Consider the following 21003-nt stretch of genomic DNA (forward strand, 5'->3'; position numbering starts at 1 on the left):
CTTCCTTCAGTAAATTTTTATTGATGACCATGAATATCAAAAAGACGATCAAGCTGGTTTAGTTTCTGCCTTGGGTTGTCCAAACAAGCAGGTGAACATGTTTATCAGCTTAGCCTTCTATTTTGCTTGCATTCCCGATAAGCTTACAAGAAACTGTTACAAGCTGGGAACCTGATGAATAACTACTCAAGAAAATGTAATGCACAAATGTGGAAGAAGGGTTTATAATTGCATAGTTCCTTACCATGGAGTCAGTGCTAAATTAAGACGCACGCAGAAAGGTACCAGGGAATCACCGAATCAAAGACTTAGAAGGCTGAATATTTCATCATTTATTCAACATTTATTGACATCATACAAGGCAGTTAATGGAATAAAATACATCGAGATTTACTATAGTTTTTTATACATAGAATATTATACACACATACACAATTTTAGAAGATTTCAGACGTCTCCATGTCAGGATGAGGCAATCACTTTGAACTATACACATCTTTTCGACAGTAAAGCTGGTATAGCAAAAAATTCCAATAATGGCTAGTTTGGCAACACCCAGTTTCTCTGACAATGCCCATTGCTCATCCATGGGAGAGGATTGTCTCAGTTATAAAATGATGTTAGCAGACATTTATGGCTTGTGGGGGAAAAAATTCAGCCTCTCCATGTTTTGATATGATCTCTGACTATACTTGTTTTTAATCTGCTTTTTCTATATTTAGTATCCAGTCATTTTAAAGTTTAAAAAAAAAAAAATCAAGATCTGCACTGTGACAAAAAACCCAGACTTTGTGAGTATGGATCCTGGAGGTTATTATTTAGCATTTAAAGGAAATAAATCATGGCGAGGGGCTACTCTGAAATTTGGGAAATTTGAAGGCCACTTCAAGTGTTGAGATGAGGGGGGAAGGTTGAATATACCGCCATTCTTCGGATATCTCAAAACTCAATTTAAACATTTCAATGAAAAAGGAGATGGGAGGGGACAAGGGTCAAATCTCAGGGTTTTTTGTTTGTTTATTTTTTTGTTAGAGGTAAAAATTGAGACAAAATATTTCACTGAAAAGACCTTCCTCCCCAGCTTCCGCGGATATCAACCTTACAAAAGTAATTTTTGGAGCACACTACCAAATACGCTTGTTCCAAAACTGTTATGGAAACTCCTAGTTTTTAGTAAGTACACAATTATTTTTCTCTTTCTCTCCCAGAACTCAGATAGCTGAAGCGAGGATGGTCCCCCCTCGGATTTCGCCCAGCACCCAGCCAATCTGAGCCCGAATGCTAATTAGTTGCTCTCCCCAGATGAACACGCCTTTGTCGCTTGTAGGGCCGGACTACAAAGCCCAGAATGCCTCGCCCCTCCCTGATCAATGAGGGCTTATTTAAATGATCTCTGAGGTCTTGGACCCAGGCCAATCAGCTGTCAGGGCTCATGATAAATCGCAATGCATTATTGATAATAATAATTACTGGGACATGCGCGTTCCGGCCGAAGGGGGGTAAATTTCCCAACTCCAGGAATTTGTGGCGGAGTGGGCAAATAACCGCGGCTCTCCAGGCGCCCCGATGCTCGCACCATGTCGAGGCGCAAGCAGGCGAAGCCCCAGCACATCAACTCGGAGGAGGATCAGGGCGAACGGCAGCCGCAGCAGCCGGCCCCCGAGTGTGCAGATGCGGCCCCAGCGGCGCCGGCGGCGGGGGCGCCGGGTGAGTGGGGCTGGGGGGCGCGCGCCCCGGGCGGGCAGCTTCTCAGACGCTCGCCCGCCCCTCGGAGACGCGGGCTTTGGCGAGGCCGCGACTCCCTCCGCAGATTCGGGAACTTGGATCCGGGGGCTTAGTTCCAGGGGCTAACCGGCAGCCTGGTTCCCCACCCCCACCCCCGCCCTCGTTAATTTTACACTTTTTCTGGCTTCTCTCTCGTGGAAGTTTCACCCCCAGGTCTCGCTCTTACTGTAGGATTGACCCCGAGCCTCTGCCTGCCCCTCGTTCCTGAGGTCCCCTTCTCCTCGTCCTCTGCCCCTCTCTTAATTGGCTGCACTCCCCTCACTAGTAACCTCCCCCCCACACTTGTAACTTAGGCTCCCCTCCTCCCTCCCTGGCGCCGCTTTTAAAAGAAAAGACCCCGGGGGTCCCCACTCTATTGCCTCACCCGTTGGGGGCTTTTCTAGGCGCCTGGGGAAGGGGCGCACCTTTGGAAGACCCCCCGGGGGAGGCCGATCTGTTGCACGCGCCCCTCCCGTGCCGTGAGGGGGAGGGGGCGCGACCTCTCCCCACCCCCCAGGAGCTGGGGTGCGGGCCACCCGCGCTGCGGAGGGGACTGAGGGCCGGAAGAAGTGGAGGACGAGGGCACAAGATTGCCTTCTTTTCCGTTTCAAAAATTTCTTTTTTTGGTTTCCCTCTTTGCTCCCGGGGCTACGCCGCCTGCCGATCTTCGCCCTAACCTTTCGGGGCCTGACCTCCAGCCATCTTTGATTTCCGACTTCCTAAAAATAACCGCGGGCGGCGGGAGGGGTGCGGGCCCCCGGGCGCGGGGGTCGCGCGCGCTCTGCAGTCCCGCTGGGGTGTACCCGCCTGGCGTTGCGCGTGGCTTTTCTGGCGCGCCCCGCTTTCCGAAAAGCGCGCCCCGGGGGCCGGAGGGGAGAGGTCGCGCCAGGGCTGGGCGGTCGCGGCCAGGGCGAGCTCCCGGGGGCTGACCCGGCCCACGCTTCCGCGCCGCGCCTCTCCGGGGTCGGGAGGAGTTCGGGACCCCCAGCCCAGTCGGAGCGGCCGAGCGGACTCCTCTCTCCCTAATCATTTAACCTCGGGGGCTTTAGGAGCGAGTCGCTTTCTCACTATCTCCCCTCCGCCCTGGCCCGCCAAATTGTCGCCTGATAAGTTTTTCGCGTACGCGTGGGGGGAGGGGGCGTCTTTAAGCTCCTCTCGGGCCTTGTTGGTGGCTTCGCTCCCCTCGCCGCCTGCTTTCTAATTTCCCAGCGGGTGATGGGGGTGCGCGCGGCGACCCCAGTCGCTCCAATCCACTACAACGAGGGGAAGAGCCGTCGCCACTTTTTGGTTACCGTACCCTTTATTTCGGGGAGGGAATGGAATACATTTTCTGAATCTCTAAGATTAATGTAAATCCCTATCCCCACCCCACCCCCCAAATAATTTTTTCCAGGGCAAGTTAAAGAGATCGGCTTGACCAAAGGGGCGTCTCTGCGGTTTTGGGGGCGTCCAATGGTCAGGGCAGCGCGCACCGGAGGTCGGAGGAGGGCGGCCTCTCTTTGTGCCTTGGGAGGGGGGTGGGGGGGAAGGACGGAGAGGCTTCGTTGCCTGGCCCACCTGGAACAAAAGGGTTAACCCTCCGCCCGCCCGCTTCCTCCCGGGAAGGAGGGGCGAGCTCCTGGCTCTGACCCCTCCCCTGGTCCTGCTCTGACCTCCCCTTCCCCCTACCCGCTTCGTTTTGGGTGGGCGCACTCTTAGTGCGGCTTTTGGTGGGATTCGGCACCTTAGGGGGAGCTGGTTACGGGGGGCGAGGGGACGTTCTTAAATGAACGCTAGCTGGAGTCGGCCACCAGTTAACCCGAGCTGGTTAGGATCGCGAGCCTGGCCGTGCGCTCCCTCCACAATTGGGGAGGGGGAGTTGCTATTGATCGCTGGGGTTGCGGTGGCCGCTGAGCTGCGCGCGGGCGTCCCCTGGAGGCCCAGCCGGGAACCTCGCGCTCTGCTGAGAGGCGGGTCCCCTCGCAGGTACCGGCTCCCACCTGATGGGAGGGACGCGCTGGGCCGGGGGTTGAAGAGCTCTGGGCTGGGCGCTCCTCGGGACACCAGTCAGTTCTTTGCGCTCTCCCTGGCGGTGCCGAAGTTTCTTTGGCAAGTCTTTAGCATTCTTGGAAAGAATTCTTCGATTCTAATATGTTTGCAGAGCCCCCAGTTGCCGCCGTGAAACGGAAGGTAGTAGTACATTCCCATTTTAATGGATATTTTGTGTTTGAGCCCCCGTTTTTTTGCGTATAATTAAAGACATCCAGTTTAGACTGATCTTATAGTGCACAGCGAATTTGATACCATTTAAATGCACTTTTTGAGGGAGGAAAATGAAGTTTGGCGATCTGTTAGATCCAAAAATCTGCAGGTGGTCAGGGGAGTCAGGCCATGTACAGAAAAATTAGCATTTTTTTCAAAAGAGGTTCAAATGGCCTTTGTGCTAAACTGGATTACAACCATCAACGATCAAGATTCCCCCATTTCAAATAACCGCTTAGCCCCAGTTTCTGAACTGAAACGACCTACATCTGCGGTAAGGAGTCAGAATGGGACACTTGGGAGTTTCTGTTTTAATTGAGGGAAAGGGAATTCTTGGTGACAGTAACCTTGGTGAATGTTGCAGGCCAAGTTTCTGTGTTTGCATCTGGCTTTCTAAAAGAGAAGGGCTACAGCTTGCCCGAACCTCTTTTGTTCCTTTAAAAAGAAGTTGCACAAGTCGCTGCTAGCTGATCCTTCAAGCCCCTTCAGCCCTCCTCCTGTTAGGGAGCCATCTTGGGAGGGAGGGATAGAGATAATGCTTCCTCTTTTTAAATGAAATGAAGTTTTTTGTAAGGTGTAAGAGTGAGGTGTGCATTCCAATCTGGTTGTAGGACTTTCAGCTGCGTAAGCTTTGCTTTCTGAGCTTCTGGGTTCTTTCTCTGTACCCGGGAGATGAAACACCCTATTTAGATAGCTTCAACTATAGAGGCCCACTGTGTGCTGGAAATGTGATCGGTAATTAATTTTATTCAAAATAACAATTAAAAAAAAATTGTGTCAGGACAGCTGAACTGCCAAATTGGGATAATTCTGCAGTTTTATCTGTAGCCCACGCCAGGCTGGAGACCTCACGTACATTACCTTTGATTTCCGTTTTTGCTCAGTTTAAACTTCAGCTCCTGGTTGCAATGGCTTGCCAGAGTTTCCTTGTTCTGTTTGATTTAAGTCGTGCTCTAAATCCAAGAAGTTGTGATTATCGTGGTTTTAGAGGAGTTGGTTATGGGATGGAATTTTCTGTCAGTATTCTATCAGATGGAGGAGCCGGGCTGCTGTAGGCTTTAGAACTTACTCTATTCCAGGAAGCAATTTGGAAATTAAACAGTTTGCATTTGGTGCTCCAGGCTTTACTGCCTTGGAAAAAATGATGGAAAGAGTTTAAGATATCCCTTTTTCATCATCCTTCACCTGTGTGCCTTTGATTGTTTAAACAAGCATCTAAACCATCTTTAGAAGCCTCTAAACCCAGATAAGAACTGCATCTCCAATCATTGCCATTTTTCCCCTAAAATTTCGAGTCCATGTCAGGTATTATTCTAAGGGGTTCTGGGGAAGGAGAGAGCAAAAACTGCCTGCGTGAAGTTAACAACTTCCTTTTAAAAGATGAGCTCCAGTTGAGGCAAAGTGGGATCTATCTCTAGCAACAGCAGAGCTTGCACACGTTAGCACAAAAAACTTTGATTTTTTTACTTCTTCCTTTTCAGCAAACTTGAATTTTGATCCAAGACAGTTGGAACAATTTTTTTTTTGTACCTTTATTAAATGGAAACGTAATTACAGCTCTAATTTGCCACCTACAAATTGAGTTAAAGGCATTTCTCAGATTGCTGAATGCAGATGTAAAATTAAGCACTTTTTTTGAACTGGTTCAGTTCTTAAGGATGTCTCAGTTTCCTTTTGTTTTTTGGTAAGCAGTTATCCTGCTGGTGGGGGTGTGGGGTAAGAGATATTAAGTACTTTAGATAATCTACTCATTGTAGTTCTTTTAATATAGGAATGGGAGGGAAAAAAAGATAAGCTTCAGGCATAATGCTTGTCTCAAGATATACGGTTGGTTTCTTAAGCATTTTCATAGGCTTCAGAATTTGATTGGCCTCTGGCAGATGAGCTTTTCTTGCTATACAATAGTAAGAGTATTTTCTATCCATTTGGCAGTGATTGAATCTAAGCCCCCTGCTGGGTTTACTGCATTCTTCCAACTTATTGGATAACTAGATGCTGAGAGATAACATTCCTAAAATTCGGGAGTGGGGGGTGGGGTGGAAGGATGGAAGATCTAGTTGCTGTAATCCCTCTGAACTTTGCTTTTTCCTTTTGGGAAGGGTTAACTTAAGCATACCCAGCGATTGTTCATAACAGAGTCCTCTTACTCTTGGGCAAATACGCTTTCAGTATTTGCCAATGGTGGTTTGGATGTCGAAGTACTTTACTGCACCAGCAAACAGAGCTCCTGCTGTTTGAAGACTCAGAGTGGGATGTTGCCAGTATTGCTTGGAGGCTCCAGAAGAGGCGAGCCTGTGTATACAGTGCCTGCAAGCTGGTATTCAGGTTGTAAATCACTCTTGGGAACTGCTGGGTCCTTCTGGGGCAGGGAGCTTAACCTTTTTCGTGCCACAGTTCCCTCCCCCAACAGAAATATTGAAATGCGTACAGTGAAATACATAGAAATACCAAGGAAATAAATCGTGTTGAGATACACTGAGCGAAAATGATTGGAAACGTTTGTGATACAGTAATACGTGCTTCTTCATGAACACAGTAGAGAAGATCTAGCAGTCACTCAGGTAACCAGAATTTCCAGTAACACAACCGCTTTAACATCATAGGAAAATACCTGCTTTCTGTTGACGACATAGGCACGGGCTCTGCAAATACTGCCGAGGTGTGTGCTCAGTGTTCACGACTGAAAGAATATTGTCTGCGTGGGGGTGAAAACTTTTTCTTGAACGGAGAGAGGGAGACAAAAAACATATATATGGGACTTCCCCGGTGTTCCAGTCGTTAAGACTTCGCGCTTCCACTGCACCGGGCACAGGTTCCTGAGATCCTGTGCGCTGTGCATCCTGGCCAAAAAAAATATGGGTGTTAACAGTGGTTTGTGGTCTTCCAAAGAATCATAGTGCATAAACAGATACACAGTATGTTTGTGGTATTAAAGTTTTGGACGGGGGTGAGGGGTGGGGAGAGTAGGGGGGAAAATGCTTTAAAAGCTTTCCTAGAGGGGTAAAATGAAAAAAAGGAAGTGTTCTAGCAGAAACAGTAATAAATGAGGCCGCTAACTTTAGTGCCTTTTTCAGTGTATTTAAGACTAGAGTCCCTGCTCTTGTGTTTTCTAGTGAGCAGTGTGGCACCTTGAGTCATTTATTCCTGAGCCTATTTCCACGCTTGCACGTTGGAAGCAAAGATGCTTGTCTCTGTGGCTGCAAAGATAAATGAGTTAAGGTGTGCGAGTCTGCAGTGGGTGCTCTGTGCCAGTATACGGGGGATGGCCGTGGTTGTGCTTTGGCGCTTAACAGGCAGAATGGGCATTTGTACACAGGCTTTGCTAGAGATTTCCACAAGTAGCTTGGCTGAGACGAGGGGTGTAACATGCTAATTAAAAAAAAAAGCCAAAAGTGTATACATTTTGAAGTTTCTCTTCCACCCCAGGCCTGTGCTCCAGAAGCCAGGGACCAGCCTCAGCAACTCTTACTTCAGAAGTTTCCCACGGACATACTTATGTCTCTTCCCAAACATGGCAGGGGGGAAGCACATTATCTGTACAGCCTGTTCTGTGCATTTTTTCCTCCTTTTGAAATCACTCTTGAGTGGTTGTCCTATAGAGCAAGCACCTGTAGTAAAGAGCTACAAAATAGTCATCTTTTTTCTGTACCCCGATTTATTTCATCAGAATCTTGCTGGTGAACCCCAGTGTGTCCATTTTTGTTTGGGCTGTTTCTTGCTATGAGCCCTGAACCCCGGCATCACAGAAAGTAAATTCTTACCAAGGGAGTTGCTGGGTGGAAGAATTGCAGTATAACCATGGTGGTGGTGGATTGTACTCTGAAGAAGTTGTATCTATTTATGCATTTACCTGGCTGGTATATTTCCCTCCCAAGAGAAACTTGCTAAGTTTCCCTTGGAAAGTTCTTGACACATAATTGCCAGAGTTGCACTTCCAGAAAGATGGTACCACTTAACACACCTCCACAAGCACCCCATTACAAATGTACAGGTAGATACACCATCTTAATGATTCTGGGAACTGATGAATACTTTTAACTTGATTCTTGGGAATTTGGTTGCTTTAGAGCAGTTGCGGAGTTGGAAGGAAGGTGGTACCTACCTACTGTTCCCCATGGACATAGCTGGGGTGTAATTGATGCTTTTGAACTGTGGTGTTGGAGAAGACTCTTGAGAGTCCCTTGGACTGCAAGGAGATCCAACCAGTCCATTCTGAAGGAGATCAGCCGTGGGATTTCTTTGGAAGGAATGATGCTAAAGCTGAAACTCTAGTAGTTTGGCCACCTCATGCAAAGAGTTGACTCATTGGAAAAGACTCTGATGCTGGGAGGGATTGGGGGCAGGAGGAGAAGGGGACGACAGAGGATGAGATGGCTGGATGGCATCACTGACTCGATGGACGTGAGTCTGAGTGAACTCCGAGAGTTGGTGATGGATAGGGAGGCCTGGCGTGCTGCAATTCATGGGGTGGCAAAGAGTCGGACACGACTGAGTGACTGATCTGATCTGATCTGATCTGATTGTGTCTTAACCCTCCCTGTCCCGCCCCCACCCCAACCTGCCCCTTCAAGCTTTCCTGTCCTCCCCAGGGGTTTCTGCAAGAGGCAAGATAGTTGCCATCTCAGTAAAAGAAGCAGTAGGAGAGGAAGGAAGTGCATGAATGAAGAGTGTTCACAGGAAGGATCTGTGCATGCCTGGCTTTAGCTTCACAACCTTGGGCAAGTTAATGCCCCGTGCCTCAGTTTACCCCTCTGTTAAATGTAATAGTCTCTTTTGTTAATTGTTAATAACATACAAATTACACCTGTACATAATAAGTGCTCAAAAGTTATCTATGACTACATTTTTTATTGTGTTGTCTTGGGTAAAAGTCAGTCACATCTCGGAGTCTGTTTTTCTCATCTATAAATGGGGCTGGTGTTTAATAGGATTGGATGGATGTAGCGTGGACCACGGGGCACCTAGAGGTTCTCGTCTGGACTGTAGGGGACTTCCAGGCTGCTCATCTTTGCATCATCAGACCCCTAGCCCTGCCTTGCACTCCGTAGGAAGTGAGAAGGGATGTTAAAATGAGTGAGGCTTTAAATGACTGTTAAGTCTTATTTTCAGCAGCCCTAGTTGCCCAGGTAACCAAGCCACGGAAATAGACAAGGTGAAGAAATGGCTGTTCACTGAACACCTGCAGTGCTTGCACTTTGCCCAGACCCTAGGACGGTGCCAGGCTCGTAGCCAGCACTCCCAAACACTTACTAATCACATTACTGAAGCCAGGCCTCTACCTTAGGTCGCTGTCATGATTGTACACATTTAATAGAGATCCTGAGGGGTAAACCTACCATTTCAAACCTGTGAGTGATAGATCACCATAATTTCTGTTTTCTTTCCCTTGGCTCACACCAGCCCACACACACCTTGCTAAACTTCTGATTACTACCTAGTCTGAAATTAGCAAAGATTAAGTCAATTTATTAAGGCTATGCTGTGGAAATTTAAAAGAGTCAGTGTTTGAAACTGTGTTGGAAACTATAGATCTTTCTTAAGAGAAATACACTGTTTCAAGATCAATCCCTCCCCCAAATTGTTGACTGACTCCTCAGTCAAAACCCATGGTGTTGGGAAATGTAATCACCCAAGAAGAGGCAAAATAGGTTCATTTATTTTTAAAAAGTGATTATTTTACTTAAAAAATAAGTGAATACTTCCTGACATCCTGGCCATTTCCCCATTCATTTGTACATTTCAAATAGGTGTGTTTTTTTGTTTTAAACAAAAATGGTCACTTGTTGCATACTATTCTGTAACCTCCTTCCACCTAATTTCTGTCTCCGAATTCAGGACATACGGAAATTCTACATTGTTTTCATACTGTGGGTATACCAAAGTTTATATTCCCCGTCCTCCCCCCCTTTTTTTGTGGCTGTAAACATTTTTGTGAAAAATACCCTTCTTCCTAGGTGGGTCTTTGTATCCATATGCAAAGGTCTGTGATGTAGCTCAGCACACCTGGGATTGCGGAGTCTGAGGTGTGCCTGTGTGACTTCTCCCGTCAGGGTGTACGCACAACAGAACAGCCAAGAAACGAAAACAGTCAAGTCACTTACAGTCTCCACTCGCCAGGGCCCAGGCATCTGGCTGAAGCATGGCTGCCCAGTAGGTGTTTTGACATACAGACTGATCACTGTGAAGGAAATGGGACCCAATTGGCAAAAGAAACCCAGGGACCAATCATTTTCAGCAATGGAACTGCCCAGACTATGAACGTTGTTTGATTTAATGTAACAGTAGTAGAGGCTGCAAATGGAGGGCGAGGAATAAATTCTATCATTCCATCGTTTCCTGCTTTTCTTGGGCTTCTTTGTTTAATGACTTGTTAATCCTTTAATGTCATGCTAAGGCATTTCTACAGGTTTTCCATAATCAGGAAGGTCAGTAAAGTCTTTTTCTTGGACGTGCAGTCTCCCCCCCCCCCCCCCCTTTTTTTTTTTTCAGTTTTTTTTTCCCCTTCACACATAAAAAACATTCTTCGGGTATCGGCTTTGTCTTATTTAGGTGTCCATATTTTAGGTGAATTTAGTACCACCGTCATAGTTCTTGGCACCTTTAAACTTCCAGCCTCTCTGGTGGGAAGGTGGAGTTCCCACATTGTCTGAAGGAGTGATTTATTGCAGTTTCACTTTTTGATGGACCCAGGGTGGAGATGAACAGCAGGCTTCCAATGTCATTTTAATGAATGACATGAAATCCATTTGCTTTTGTAAGCCAGCTCTGAGGTGGGGCAGAGAGCTCCGTGGGGATTATTTTAATAAATTATATTGAGTTTCCCAGCACTGCCTTAATAATAAGTTGGTACAGATTACTAGATGGCCAGTGCAGGAGATGCAAGATACCCAACTTCAGTCCCTGGGTCGGGAAGAGCCCCAGGAGAAGGAAATGGCAACCCACTCCAGTATTCATGCCTGGAAAATTCCATAGACAGAGGAGCCTGGCAGGTTACAGCCATGGGGCCTCAAAGAGTCGAACGTGACTTAGTGAATGAGCACACACTAGGTTGCCCAAGACAAGTCTGTCTGCACTCTCCTGGAGGCTGGACCCCTGAGGCTGAGGAGCAGCAGGGTCATTTTCTCTTGGAGGCTCCAAGGTGAGTGTGGCCCATGCAGCCTGCTTGCTGCCTTCTGTTGGGTCCAGCATCCTTGGCTTAGAGCTTTGTATCTCCTGCCTTGGCCTTACGTGGCCTTATTCTGTCTCATGTCTTTTTTTTTTTTTAATTTCTATTTATTTTTGGCTGCACTGGGTCCCTGTTGCTGCATCCCGCTTTCTCTAGTTGCTATGCAAGGGCTCTCATTATGTGGTGGTTTCTCGTTGCAGAATATGGGCTCTAGGCCCATGGGCTCAGTAGTTGCGGCACATGGGCTTTAATTGATTCGAGGCATGTAGCATCTTCCTGGACCAGGGGTCGAACCTGCGTCCCCTGCCTTGGCAGGTGGATTCTTAACCACTGGACCACCAGGGAAGTTTTCCTCTTTTCTCCTTAAGGACACCAGGCATTGGGCTTGGGGTCTACTCTAATTACAGTTATACAGAGCCTCCCCCCCACCCCCAACAAGAAGACCACATGCACAGGGGAACGGGTTAGGATTGGATATTTGGGGGGGTTATGATTCCACCCACTACACCAATGGTTGGCTCACTGAGACCCTCATTCCCTTCCATGGTCTTCTCCTTGTTAGGACACAGATCATGAAGACCTCTGAATTGTGAGTTGTGGTTCTCCCCTCCAGAGATCGCCCTGTGTCCTTCCTAGGGTGGAATTCTCATTTCCTCCTTCCCTCTCCTCGCAGGTGCTCCAATGAACTATCTTGGTGGCCGCGGCAACGACGAGCTGAATGGGGACGGAGCAGGGATAAAACGGCCCCGGCGGGAGGAGACCCACGTTTGCGAGAAATGCTGTGCCGAGTTCTTCAGCTTCTCGGAGTTCTTGGACCACAAGAAAAATTGCACTAAAACGCCCCCCGTGCTCATCTTGAAGGACAGTGAGGGGCCGATGTCGTCCGAAGACTTGTCAGGGACTGTGCTCAGCCCGCAGCCGCCGAGCCCGGGCCGGAGGGAGGGCCACCGGGACAATGGCAGCGGCGGAGGGGCCCCCGGGGACTTGAGGGAAAAGCCGGGGGCGGAGTCCGTCCTGTATCTGAAGACGGAGGCCGCCCTGCCGCCCGCGCCGCAGGACATAAGCTACTTACCCAAAGGCAAGGTGGCCAACACCAATGTCACGCTTCAGGCGCTGCGCGGCACCAAGGTGGCGGTGAACCAGCGCAGCGCCGACGTGCCTCCGGCGCCCGTGCCCGGCGCCGGCAGCCTGCCCTGGGTCCTCGAGCAGATCCTGTGCCTCCAGCAGCAGCAGCTGCAGCAGATCCAGCTCACGGAGCAGATCCGGGTGCAGGTGAACATGTGGGCCTCGCACGCCCTCCACGCCGGGCACGCGGCCGACTCGCTGAAGACGCTCGGGGGCCACGTGTCGCAGCAGGTGTCGGCGGCCGTGGCCCTGCTCAGCCAGAAGGCGGGGAGCGCCGGGCTGCCCCTGGACGCTCTGAAGCCCGCCAAGCTACCTCACGCCAACGTCCCTTCCGCCGGCGGCTCCGCCTCCCCGGGGCTGCCGCCCTTCGCGCTGAAGCCGGACGCCACCCGGGTGCTCCCCGGCGTCCTGTCGCGCCTCCCTGGGGCGCTGCTCCCCCAGGCCCAGGGCTCTGTGCTCTTCCAGAGCCCCTTCTCCGCGGTGGCCTTAGACCCGTCCAAGAAAGGCAAAGGGAAGCCACCGAGTGTCTCCCCGGTGGAGGTCAAACTCAAGGACGAGGCTCTCTGCCGGCACAAGTGTAAGTACTGTAGCAAGGTTTTTGGGACTGATAGCTCCTTGCAGATCCACCTCCGCTCCCACACCGGAGAGAGACCCTTCGTGTGCTCCGTGTGCGGCCACCGCTTCACCACCAAGGGCAACCTCAAGGTGCACTTCCACCGGCATCCCCAGGTGAAGGCAAACCCCCAGCTGTTTGCCGACTTCCACGACAAGACGGCGGTGGGCGGCGGCCTTCCCTTCGCGCTGGCCGGCCCCGTCCCCCTCGAGGAAGCCGGGCTCTCCCTAGACAGCAAACCCGCGCTCGCGGCGGGGACCCCCAGTGTCGTAGGGCTAGCTCAGAATCTCCCCTCAGGGCCTCACCCCAAGGACGTCGCGGGGGGCCCGTTGCCCGGCGACCTGCAGCCCGGGCCGTCTCCGGAAAGCGAGGATGGCTCCATCCTGCCCGGGGTGGGGCCGACCCATCCCTCCCCCAGGGTCGGAGGCTTCCCAGGGGGTGGGCCGCCGGAGCCGGGGTCGGAGACCCTGAAGCTGCAGCGGCTGGTGGAGAACATAGACAAGGCCACCACCGACCCCAACGAGTGTCTCATCTGCCACCGCGTCCTCAGCTGCCAGAGCTCACTCAAGATGCACTACCGCACGCACACCGGGGAGAGGCCTTTCCCGTGCAAGGTCTGCGGCCGCGCCTTCTCCACCAAAGGCAACCTGAAGACGCACCTGGGGGTGCACCGCACCAGCGCGTCGGTGAAGACGCAGCACTCCTGCCCGATCTGCCAGAAGAAGTTCACCAACGCGGTTCTGCTGCAGCAGCACATCCGCATGCACATGGGCGGCCAGATCCCCAACACGCCTCTGCCCGAGAGCCCCTGCGAGTTCGCGGGCCCCGAGCCCTCGGCGGCTGGGGAGAATGGCAGCCCCGGCGCGCCCGCTCACGATGGGGTCATGGAAGCCATCGACGTAGACGAAGCCTGCCCCCAGGAGGCCGCCCCCAGCAGCTCCTCGAGGGTCCTCGGGCCCCTCGCCGGCGTCCTCGCGGCGTCCCCTACCCCGGGGCTGGCCACGGCGGCTTCGCTGGACGCCCCGGTGAAGGCGGGGCTCGCTGCGCTCGTCCTGCAGCGGCAGGGCAGCCGAGAAAACGGGTCCGTGGAGAGTGACGGCCTGACCAATGACGACGCCTCCTCGGTGATGGGCGACCCCGAGTGCGCCAGCCGAAGCCCAGACGTCCTAGAGAGCACGTCCTTCCAGGCGGTCTCGCCGGCCCATAGCCAGGCGGAGAGCGTCAAGTCCAAGTCTCCAGACGCCGACGGCAAAGGGGACGGCTCCGAGAGCAGCCGCACTGAGATGGAAGGTGATAGAGCTTTGGATTTCACTTAGGTCCATTCTGGGCTCGAGGTCATCTGGAAGGAACCCGGGGTGACCTTGACCAATGGAGAGTGAACTAGCTCCTCTGTAGGGCAATTAGTGACCACCTCTGTCATAGTCCTGACATGCTTTTACTTAGGACAGTTCTTGCAGATTGGGCATGGACAGTTTACTTTGCTTGGTTTTGATTTTTGTGTTGGAGGCCCGTGGTGGCCACACGGGGATTCTTTGGAGTTAATGCTATCCTAGAAGAGTATTTCAGGAAGTGGACACCAGTGAGATAATTCATAGTTCCTTGATTCAGAGATCCCACTCCCTAATGTAAGAGTCACAGATGGGTAATTCTTGAGGGAGAAAAGAGAATCTAACCTATTTTAAATTGTGGGGTGCCTGTTGATGGCATTAATGAGGGGACACCATTGTAGAATCAGAAAGATGGTGTCAGAGCAGACTTTAAAGGTAACTTGATGTGGGGATTGAACTTGGAATTGCCTGCATGCGTTTCTGATGCCGATACCTTTTAAAATCCAAAATATTGGGTTGGCCAAAGAGTCTGTTCGGGCTTTTCCACCTCCTGTTTTGGGGAAACCCGAAATATTTTTTGGCTCACCCAATAGGAAAAATTCTTTGAAGTTTTGGAGTTGTCATTCTCTGTGTAGCTAAATAAGAAGAAAGCTGCTTCCAAGGTGTAAACTTCCTGAAAGGTGTTTCCAGACTCTCAAACGGCGGCGGGGCAGTGGTGGGCAAAACTCCTTTCTTGGTTTGAAGAATGAATGAATGACGTGATGATAAAGTTTTTTTTTTTTTTCCTTCTCTTTTCCCTGTGCGCAGGTCGGAGCAGCGTTCCATCCACATTTATCCGAGCCCAGCCAACCTATGTCAAAGTTGAAGTTCCCGGTGGGTTTGTGGGTCCCACGACCATGTCCCCAGGTATGACGCCTCTGTTGGCGGCCCAGCCCCGACGACAGGCCAAGCAGCACGGCTGCACGAGGTGCGGGAAGAACTTCTCGTCGGCCAGCGCGCTGCAGATCCACGAGCGGACTCACACCGGTGAGAAGCCCTTTGTGTGCAACATCTGTGGGCGCGCTTTCACCACCAAAGGCAACTTGAAGGTGAGCCTCCTTAGGGCTTCCGCTGGGGGTGGGGGGCTCAGTGTTAAGCAGCGACATTTATCCCTAACGAATCCTTCCATCAGGGCCAAGTGACTGCGTGCCTCCACTGCTGGGTCCCAGGTTCAAGCCCAGGTTGGGGAACTAAGATCCTGCCAGCTCTGCAGTGCAGTGAAAAAAAGAAAAAAGAAACAGGCTTTCTCACAGCATCTCTGAAGTTGGGATGTTCGTTGCCTTCATAAAGTCCTGCAGATCGGGAAACATAGATTGTGATTGTCATGCTCGTAATATAAAATGGATAAATCCTGTATGGGTTTGTCTTGTGCTTTTAGACTTGATGACTGGTCTTCAACTTTGGGAAAATAATTGCAGAAAGGAGGCCGGGTTGAAGAAGCAGGAGGCAGTAGAGTATCTTTGCTCTTCAGAAGAGTCCCTTTCTTGTTTGCCACCGTAGATGAAATAACATTCGTTCCTGGTGGCTTGTGTAACCTTCCCAGCCAGGCTTATTTTTGCCTCAGCAATGATTGCTTCTGTTGACACTATGTATGTGGGATGTCAGTTCCATCAGGGCAGGGTCTGTTTTGTTCAAAAATTAGTTTTTATAACTCATTTTTTATTCGGGTCAGTTCCCACAAAGGAGGAAGTTGCACAGAGATGCTCACACGCTTGCTAATTTCTCCCAGTGGTAGGACTTTAATTTTACTCACCTGTAGAATACATGGGCTTCTCAGGTGGCACTAGTGGTAAGGAACCCACCTGCCCGTGCAGGAAACATACAAGAGATGTGGGTTTGATCCCTGGGTCAGGTAGATCCGCTGCAGGGCATGGCAACCCACTCCAGTATTCTTGCCTGGAGAATCCCATGGACAGGAGCCTGGAGGGCTACAGTCCATGGGGTTGGTCGCAAAGAGTTGGACACAGCTGAATTGACTTAGCGTACGTGCAGAGAATCAGTCGTAACCAGGGCATTGACACTGATGTAAGCTCCTGGTCTCACCTGTTTTCCCATTCCACCTGCGCTCAGTGTCTGCATGCCTTCAGTTCCATACCATTTGTTACCTCTGTAGGTTTGTGTGTTAATACCTTGTAACCCTAGCACTCTGAAACAACACTATACTACCTAGTAGGTGTTGACAGAAGTGCATGTGAATAGATGGGGAAGATCGGAGTGTGCATCCCCAACTTTGTTTGCCTCTAGGGAGGAATGTGGGTCCATTGTTGCTAGATGGTCTGATTGTTCCCGGCCCCCACCCCCCCTCAGAGAATAGATAATCTGGATTTTTTAATATGAAATCTAATTTTTCTCTTGGCTGCTCTCTGCAGCTTGTGAGATCCTAGTTCCCCGATGCAGGGTTTTAACCTGTGCCCCTTGCAGTGGGAGCATGGAGCCATAACCCCTGGACCTCCAAGGAAGTCTCCGAAATCTCATTTTAAAAATAGAAGTTTAGACGGACCAAGCCTGTGCGCAGACTTGACTGTGATTGGCCTACACGCAAAAGCCTCTGTTTTGGTGGAAACCCTTCTGTCCCTCTTCCCACAGGTCCATTACATGACACACGGGGCCAACAATAGCTCGGCACGCCGTGGCAGGAAGCTGGCCATCGAGAACACCATGGCTCTGTTAGGAACGGACGCAAAGAGGGTCCCCGAGATGTTTCCCAAGGAGATCGTGGCCCCTTCGGTGAGCGTGGACCCCGTCGTGTGGAGCCAGTACGCCACCATGCTCAACGGTGGTCTGGCCATGAAGACCAACGAGATCTCCGTAATTCAGAGTGGTGGCGTCCCCACCCTCCCGGTGTCCCTGGGGGCCAGCTCCGTGGTGAATAACACGGCCGCCTCCAAGATCGACGGCTCCCAGTCTGCCGCCGGGGCCGAGGTGGAGAAGCCAGGGACGGCCGACAACGTCCCCAAACACCAGTTCCCGCACCTCCTGGAAGAAAACAAGATCGCAGTCAGCTAAGCCGCGGGAGGACGCACCTCCGAGGCGCAGTGCACGCAGCGACCTCTCTAGAGAACTGTGTCTTTTATTGTTCTCTCTCTTTTTTTAAGGCCCCCGTCTCCTCCAGTTTTCTTCCTGATGTGCAAATAACGTTTACAGTTGTGGCCACAACCTCAGGCACGGCTTACAATCACAATGTTGCTATGCTGCTTTGCAAAAAAAGAAAAAAGAGAGGAAAAAAAAAATCCTTACTAAAACAAATACTAGTATTTTTTTAAATTTTGGAAGAAAGCGGGTCTTGCAAAGTAGTTTTGTTACTTGCAACAAACTATATACATAAAAATCTTTGTACAACCTCGAGTAACTGTTTCCAAAGACGGTCACCTCTTTCAAGTTGGAAGGTATTGAACCACCATGGAGAAGACACCTGTTTCACCTGCTTGGGGGTGGAGTGGCGGGGGGTGGGGGGCGGCTGTATACTTAATTCTGCGGGGACTGTATGCGGGTAAATGGACATGGTCTGTCATCTGTTTCGGGACCTGTTTTCATATTCTCCCAGCCCTGCACCCATTTTTCTGTTGTTTTTTTGAATGTACTTTTTTTTTTGAAAACCAAGGTTGTAGAATTCCAAGGTGTTTTTCAAGTTTGGAACCTTAAGTAGGACGCCCTCCAGTGGACTGATTTCAGTCCTGAGAGAGTCAGTGTGTGTGTTGCTGCTTATTTAAATACAGTTCAGTCGGAGCCTCAAGAGTGCCAAGGTCCTCTCTACCCTTCCAGATGCCACCTTCTTCCTAAAACCAGGAGAGGTGAACACCTGAGCAGGGAATCTCAGGTGAGGTAACTTAGTTCACCAGTGTGCCTGCTCTGTTGAAGAGCTCGGTGTCCATTCTTGAAGAAACAAACTCATGGAAGGGCATGTTTTCTTATTATATACTAAAAACTTCTTACACTAATTTGTACCAACATTTCCTTGATTGTGACTTAATGCCGAGTAATTATGAAGATTTTTTTTTTTTCTTCTGAGTATTGCATGAAGGCTACCAAGTTGGAACAGGCGAGTCCTGGATGTGAAAGCTTTAATTTATCTACCTCATTCGTGTGTTATTTTTGTAGCTATAGTCTCTATTTTCCTATCGGATGACCGCTGAAGTGTTCCTAGACCCTATCGTAAACCTAAGAGTTGATGTATTGGTGGGAGCAGCTGGAAGTTCAAGATGATGTTGTGATTCTTTTTTTTCTTCTAACCCTAACCCCTTTTGTATATGTGATATTAAGCAGACGATGAAGCGTTCCTCTTGAAGATTTAACAAGCGAGGAGAAAGACCCACATTTCCAGGTGGGGAAGTCTTTGCCCCTCTGGAAGAGTGGATTGTGGCTTTTCTCAAGTCTTGTCTCTTGGTAATTGCACCTGACTTTAGGATCCCCCCCTCAAGTTTTTTTGTTTTGTTTTGCCAAGTTGTGCCTTTCCTTCTGGAATTGTAAGTGAACACAATGGTAGTGCCTGTTTACACTGTGAAGCGGATATTGTTACAGAAGATAGACCAGAGGCTTTCTCACTTGTTAAGCTTAATAATGCCTTGTGAATGTATGATCTACGGAGAAACCCCTGTAGTTTTTACCTGCTGATGCTGTCTGTCTGTTGGAGAATAAATTTTGAATGGTTCTTTTTTTTTCACCACCAGGCGTGTATGTAAATTTTTCTGTTAGTTTCTGCTCCACACCTGAGAGTCCTTTCCTGACAATCATTTCCAGCTGCCTTGGGAGAAATTCCACCCAACTAAGTAGGATAGGGGCTTCCGCAGTGGCTCAGTGGTGAAGAATCTGCCTGCAGCGCAGGAGACACACTGGGTCAGGAAGATCCCCTGGAGGAGGGCATGGCAACCCACTCCAGTATTCTTGCCTGGGGAACCCCACGGGCAGAGGAGCCTGGCGGGCTACAGTCCATGGGGTTGCAAAGAGGTGGCATGACTGAAGTGACTTGAGCTCGCAGCACAAATAGGCCACGTCCAGCTTTCTGAACCAAACAAGCAAAATGAGAAGGCTAACGTATTGAACACTTATTATGTCCCAGATGAGATGGGCATAAAAATTGGTCCCAACTCTGGATCACGAGGATTCTCTTGGTTCAGTCTGTTGAGACTGAGGAAGGCAGGCATGTGGGGCCAAAGCCATCAGGCGGTGGGCGCCTCCTTCACCTTCCAGACAGTGGTTCTTGGCAGTTCGTAACCCAGGAAGCATGCATGCAATGGCATACTTCAGCATTCTCTAGTAATGTACAAAGAAAGTAGGCCGGTGGGGGTAATTTCTAAGGTGGGTTTTCTGTGTGTCTTCAGATATGGACACAGCAACAGTATTTCGGTGGGAGTTGCAGTTTCACCGGTTCCAGTGAGTGCATTTGATCCCCCTCCCCACCACCACCTTCATCAGGCTACCCTAGCACGTTTGAATGCTTGTGGCTGGAAGTTAGAGAACGGCAGAACGTTGGTTGTAGGCTCTTCGCTGAGTTTGGGGGAAGTCTATTTTGAATCCATCAGAGAGGTATATTTGGCTAAATTTGTGATTCTGACCTTGTGCTTTTTTTTTTTTTTTTAATTTGAGTGAACTCTGGGAGTTTGTGATGGACAGGGAGGCCTGGCGGGCTGTGATTTATGGGGTCGCGAAGAGTCGGACACGACTGAGCGACTGAACTGAACTGAATGTGGAGCATGTTTAAAGCCTTTATTGAGTTTGTTACAATACTGCTTGTGTTTTATGTTTTGTGTTTTTTGGCCACAAGGCATGTGGGGTCTTAGCTCCCCAACCAGCTCCCCAACCAGGGGTCAACCGAGTGCCCGCTGCATTGGAAAGCGCAGCGCTAACCACTGGACAACCAGGCAGTCCCCAACCTGGTCTCTGATTAAGATCTAAACAGTCTCTGATTAAGATCTAAACACCGTCGTGGCTAATTCACGACTTCGCTTTCTTCTCTCCTCGGCCCGTTTATTTACGGATTCGGTAACCATAGTCATTTAAAGGGGCACTTTTTCTGGTGGAGAAAGCATGTGCTTCTTGTGGCGTAATCATTGTCCTGGTAACTCCCTCAGTTCTGTTTCCTTGTTTCCAAACAAAATCATTAATGACTACAAGAAATGTGCAATTCTCTTCACAGAAAGTGAGTTATTAGCTTTCAGAGCTATTAACATCTCCTAATAAGCTGAGAGAAGCAACTGCTTTTGGTCTAGGGATCCTGCTTTGGTCCTGGTATACATGAAAATTCAGATTTCCCCCTAAATAAAAAAATACCAAAAAAACCCCAGGTCCTTACCACTTTGCCGTGATTCAACTATTTCTAAATAATGAAAATGGAGCATTAGCTAAACATGGCCAAAACGAGGAGCAGGAAGCAAATTTGCCTCTCAGAAGTGGATGCTGCAATTGAGGTATTAAGGGTAAGACCTCAGAAAGTGTTTAAAAGAAGCATCAAACTGCATTTGAAAGTCTAAAAGAAATTTTTAAAAAATTTTGGATTGTGCTGGATGTTCGATGCTGCTCTCAGGCTTTCGCTGGCTGTGGCGAGTCGGGCTGCTCTAGCTGCCGTGTGCAGGCTCCTGGTGGTGGTGGCTTCTCTTGGGGAGCCCGGGCTCTGGGGCTCCAGGACTTGAGTAGCTGCAGCGCCTCAGGGTTAGTTGCCCAGAGGCACGTGGAGTCTTCCAAGCTAGAGCCAGGGATTGAACCAGTGACCCTGCCTTCCAAAGCAGATTCTT

General features: G+C 49.8%; 1 protein-coding gene across 3 annotated transcripts; it reads left to right on the top strand.

Annotated features, from left to right (window-relative positions):
- Positions 1-1436: 1436 nt before the first annotated feature.
- On the top strand, positions 1437-18938 carry SALL4 (spalt like transcription factor 4). Of its 3 annotated transcripts, none has more exons than XM_027558247.1 (4): positions 1437-1707; positions 11844-14198; positions 15044-15324; positions 16862-18938. In XM_027558247.1, exons 1-4 carry the CDS (start codon positions 1578-1580, stop codon positions 17279-17281), a joined length of 3186 nt encoding a protein of 1061 aa, XP_027414048.1. In that variant the 5' UTR covers positions 1437-1577; the 3' UTR covers positions 17282-18938. The 3 variants fall into 3 exon arrangements, with proteins under 3 accessions (XP_027414048.1, XP_027414050.1, XP_027414049.1); XM_027558249.1 differs by having other exon boundaries at positions 1438-1707; positions 11844-12872; XM_027558248.1 differs by lacking the exon at positions 1437-1707 and adding an exon at positions 10965-11143.
- The last annotated feature ends 2065 nt before the right edge of the window (positions 18939-21003 follow it).

The sequence above is a fragment of the Bos indicus x Bos taurus genome, chromosome 13 (assembly GCF_003369695.1).
Source record: "Bos indicus x Bos taurus breed Angus x Brahman F1 hybrid chromosome 13, Bos_hybrid_MaternalHap_v2.0, whole genome shotgun sequence".
Classification (NCBI taxonomy): Eukaryota; Metazoa; Chordata; class Mammalia; order Artiodactyla; family Bovidae; genus Bos; species Bos indicus x Bos taurus.

Excerpts from the sequence above, each read along its gene's own strand:
- SALL4 (XM_027558247.1), top strand. The coding sequence starts at position 1,578 with ATGTCGAGGCGCAAGCAGGCGAAGCCCCAGCACATCAACTCGGAGGAG. Across the intron at positions 1,708-11,843 it reads GCCGGCGGCGGGGGCGCCGG|GTGCTCCAATGAACTATCTT; the intron begins GTGAGTGGGGCT and ends CTCTCCTCGCAG. Across the intron at positions 15,325-16,861 it reads CCACCAAAGGCAACTTGAAG|GTCCATTACATGACACACGG; the intron begins GTGAGCCTCCTT and ends CTCTTCCCACAG.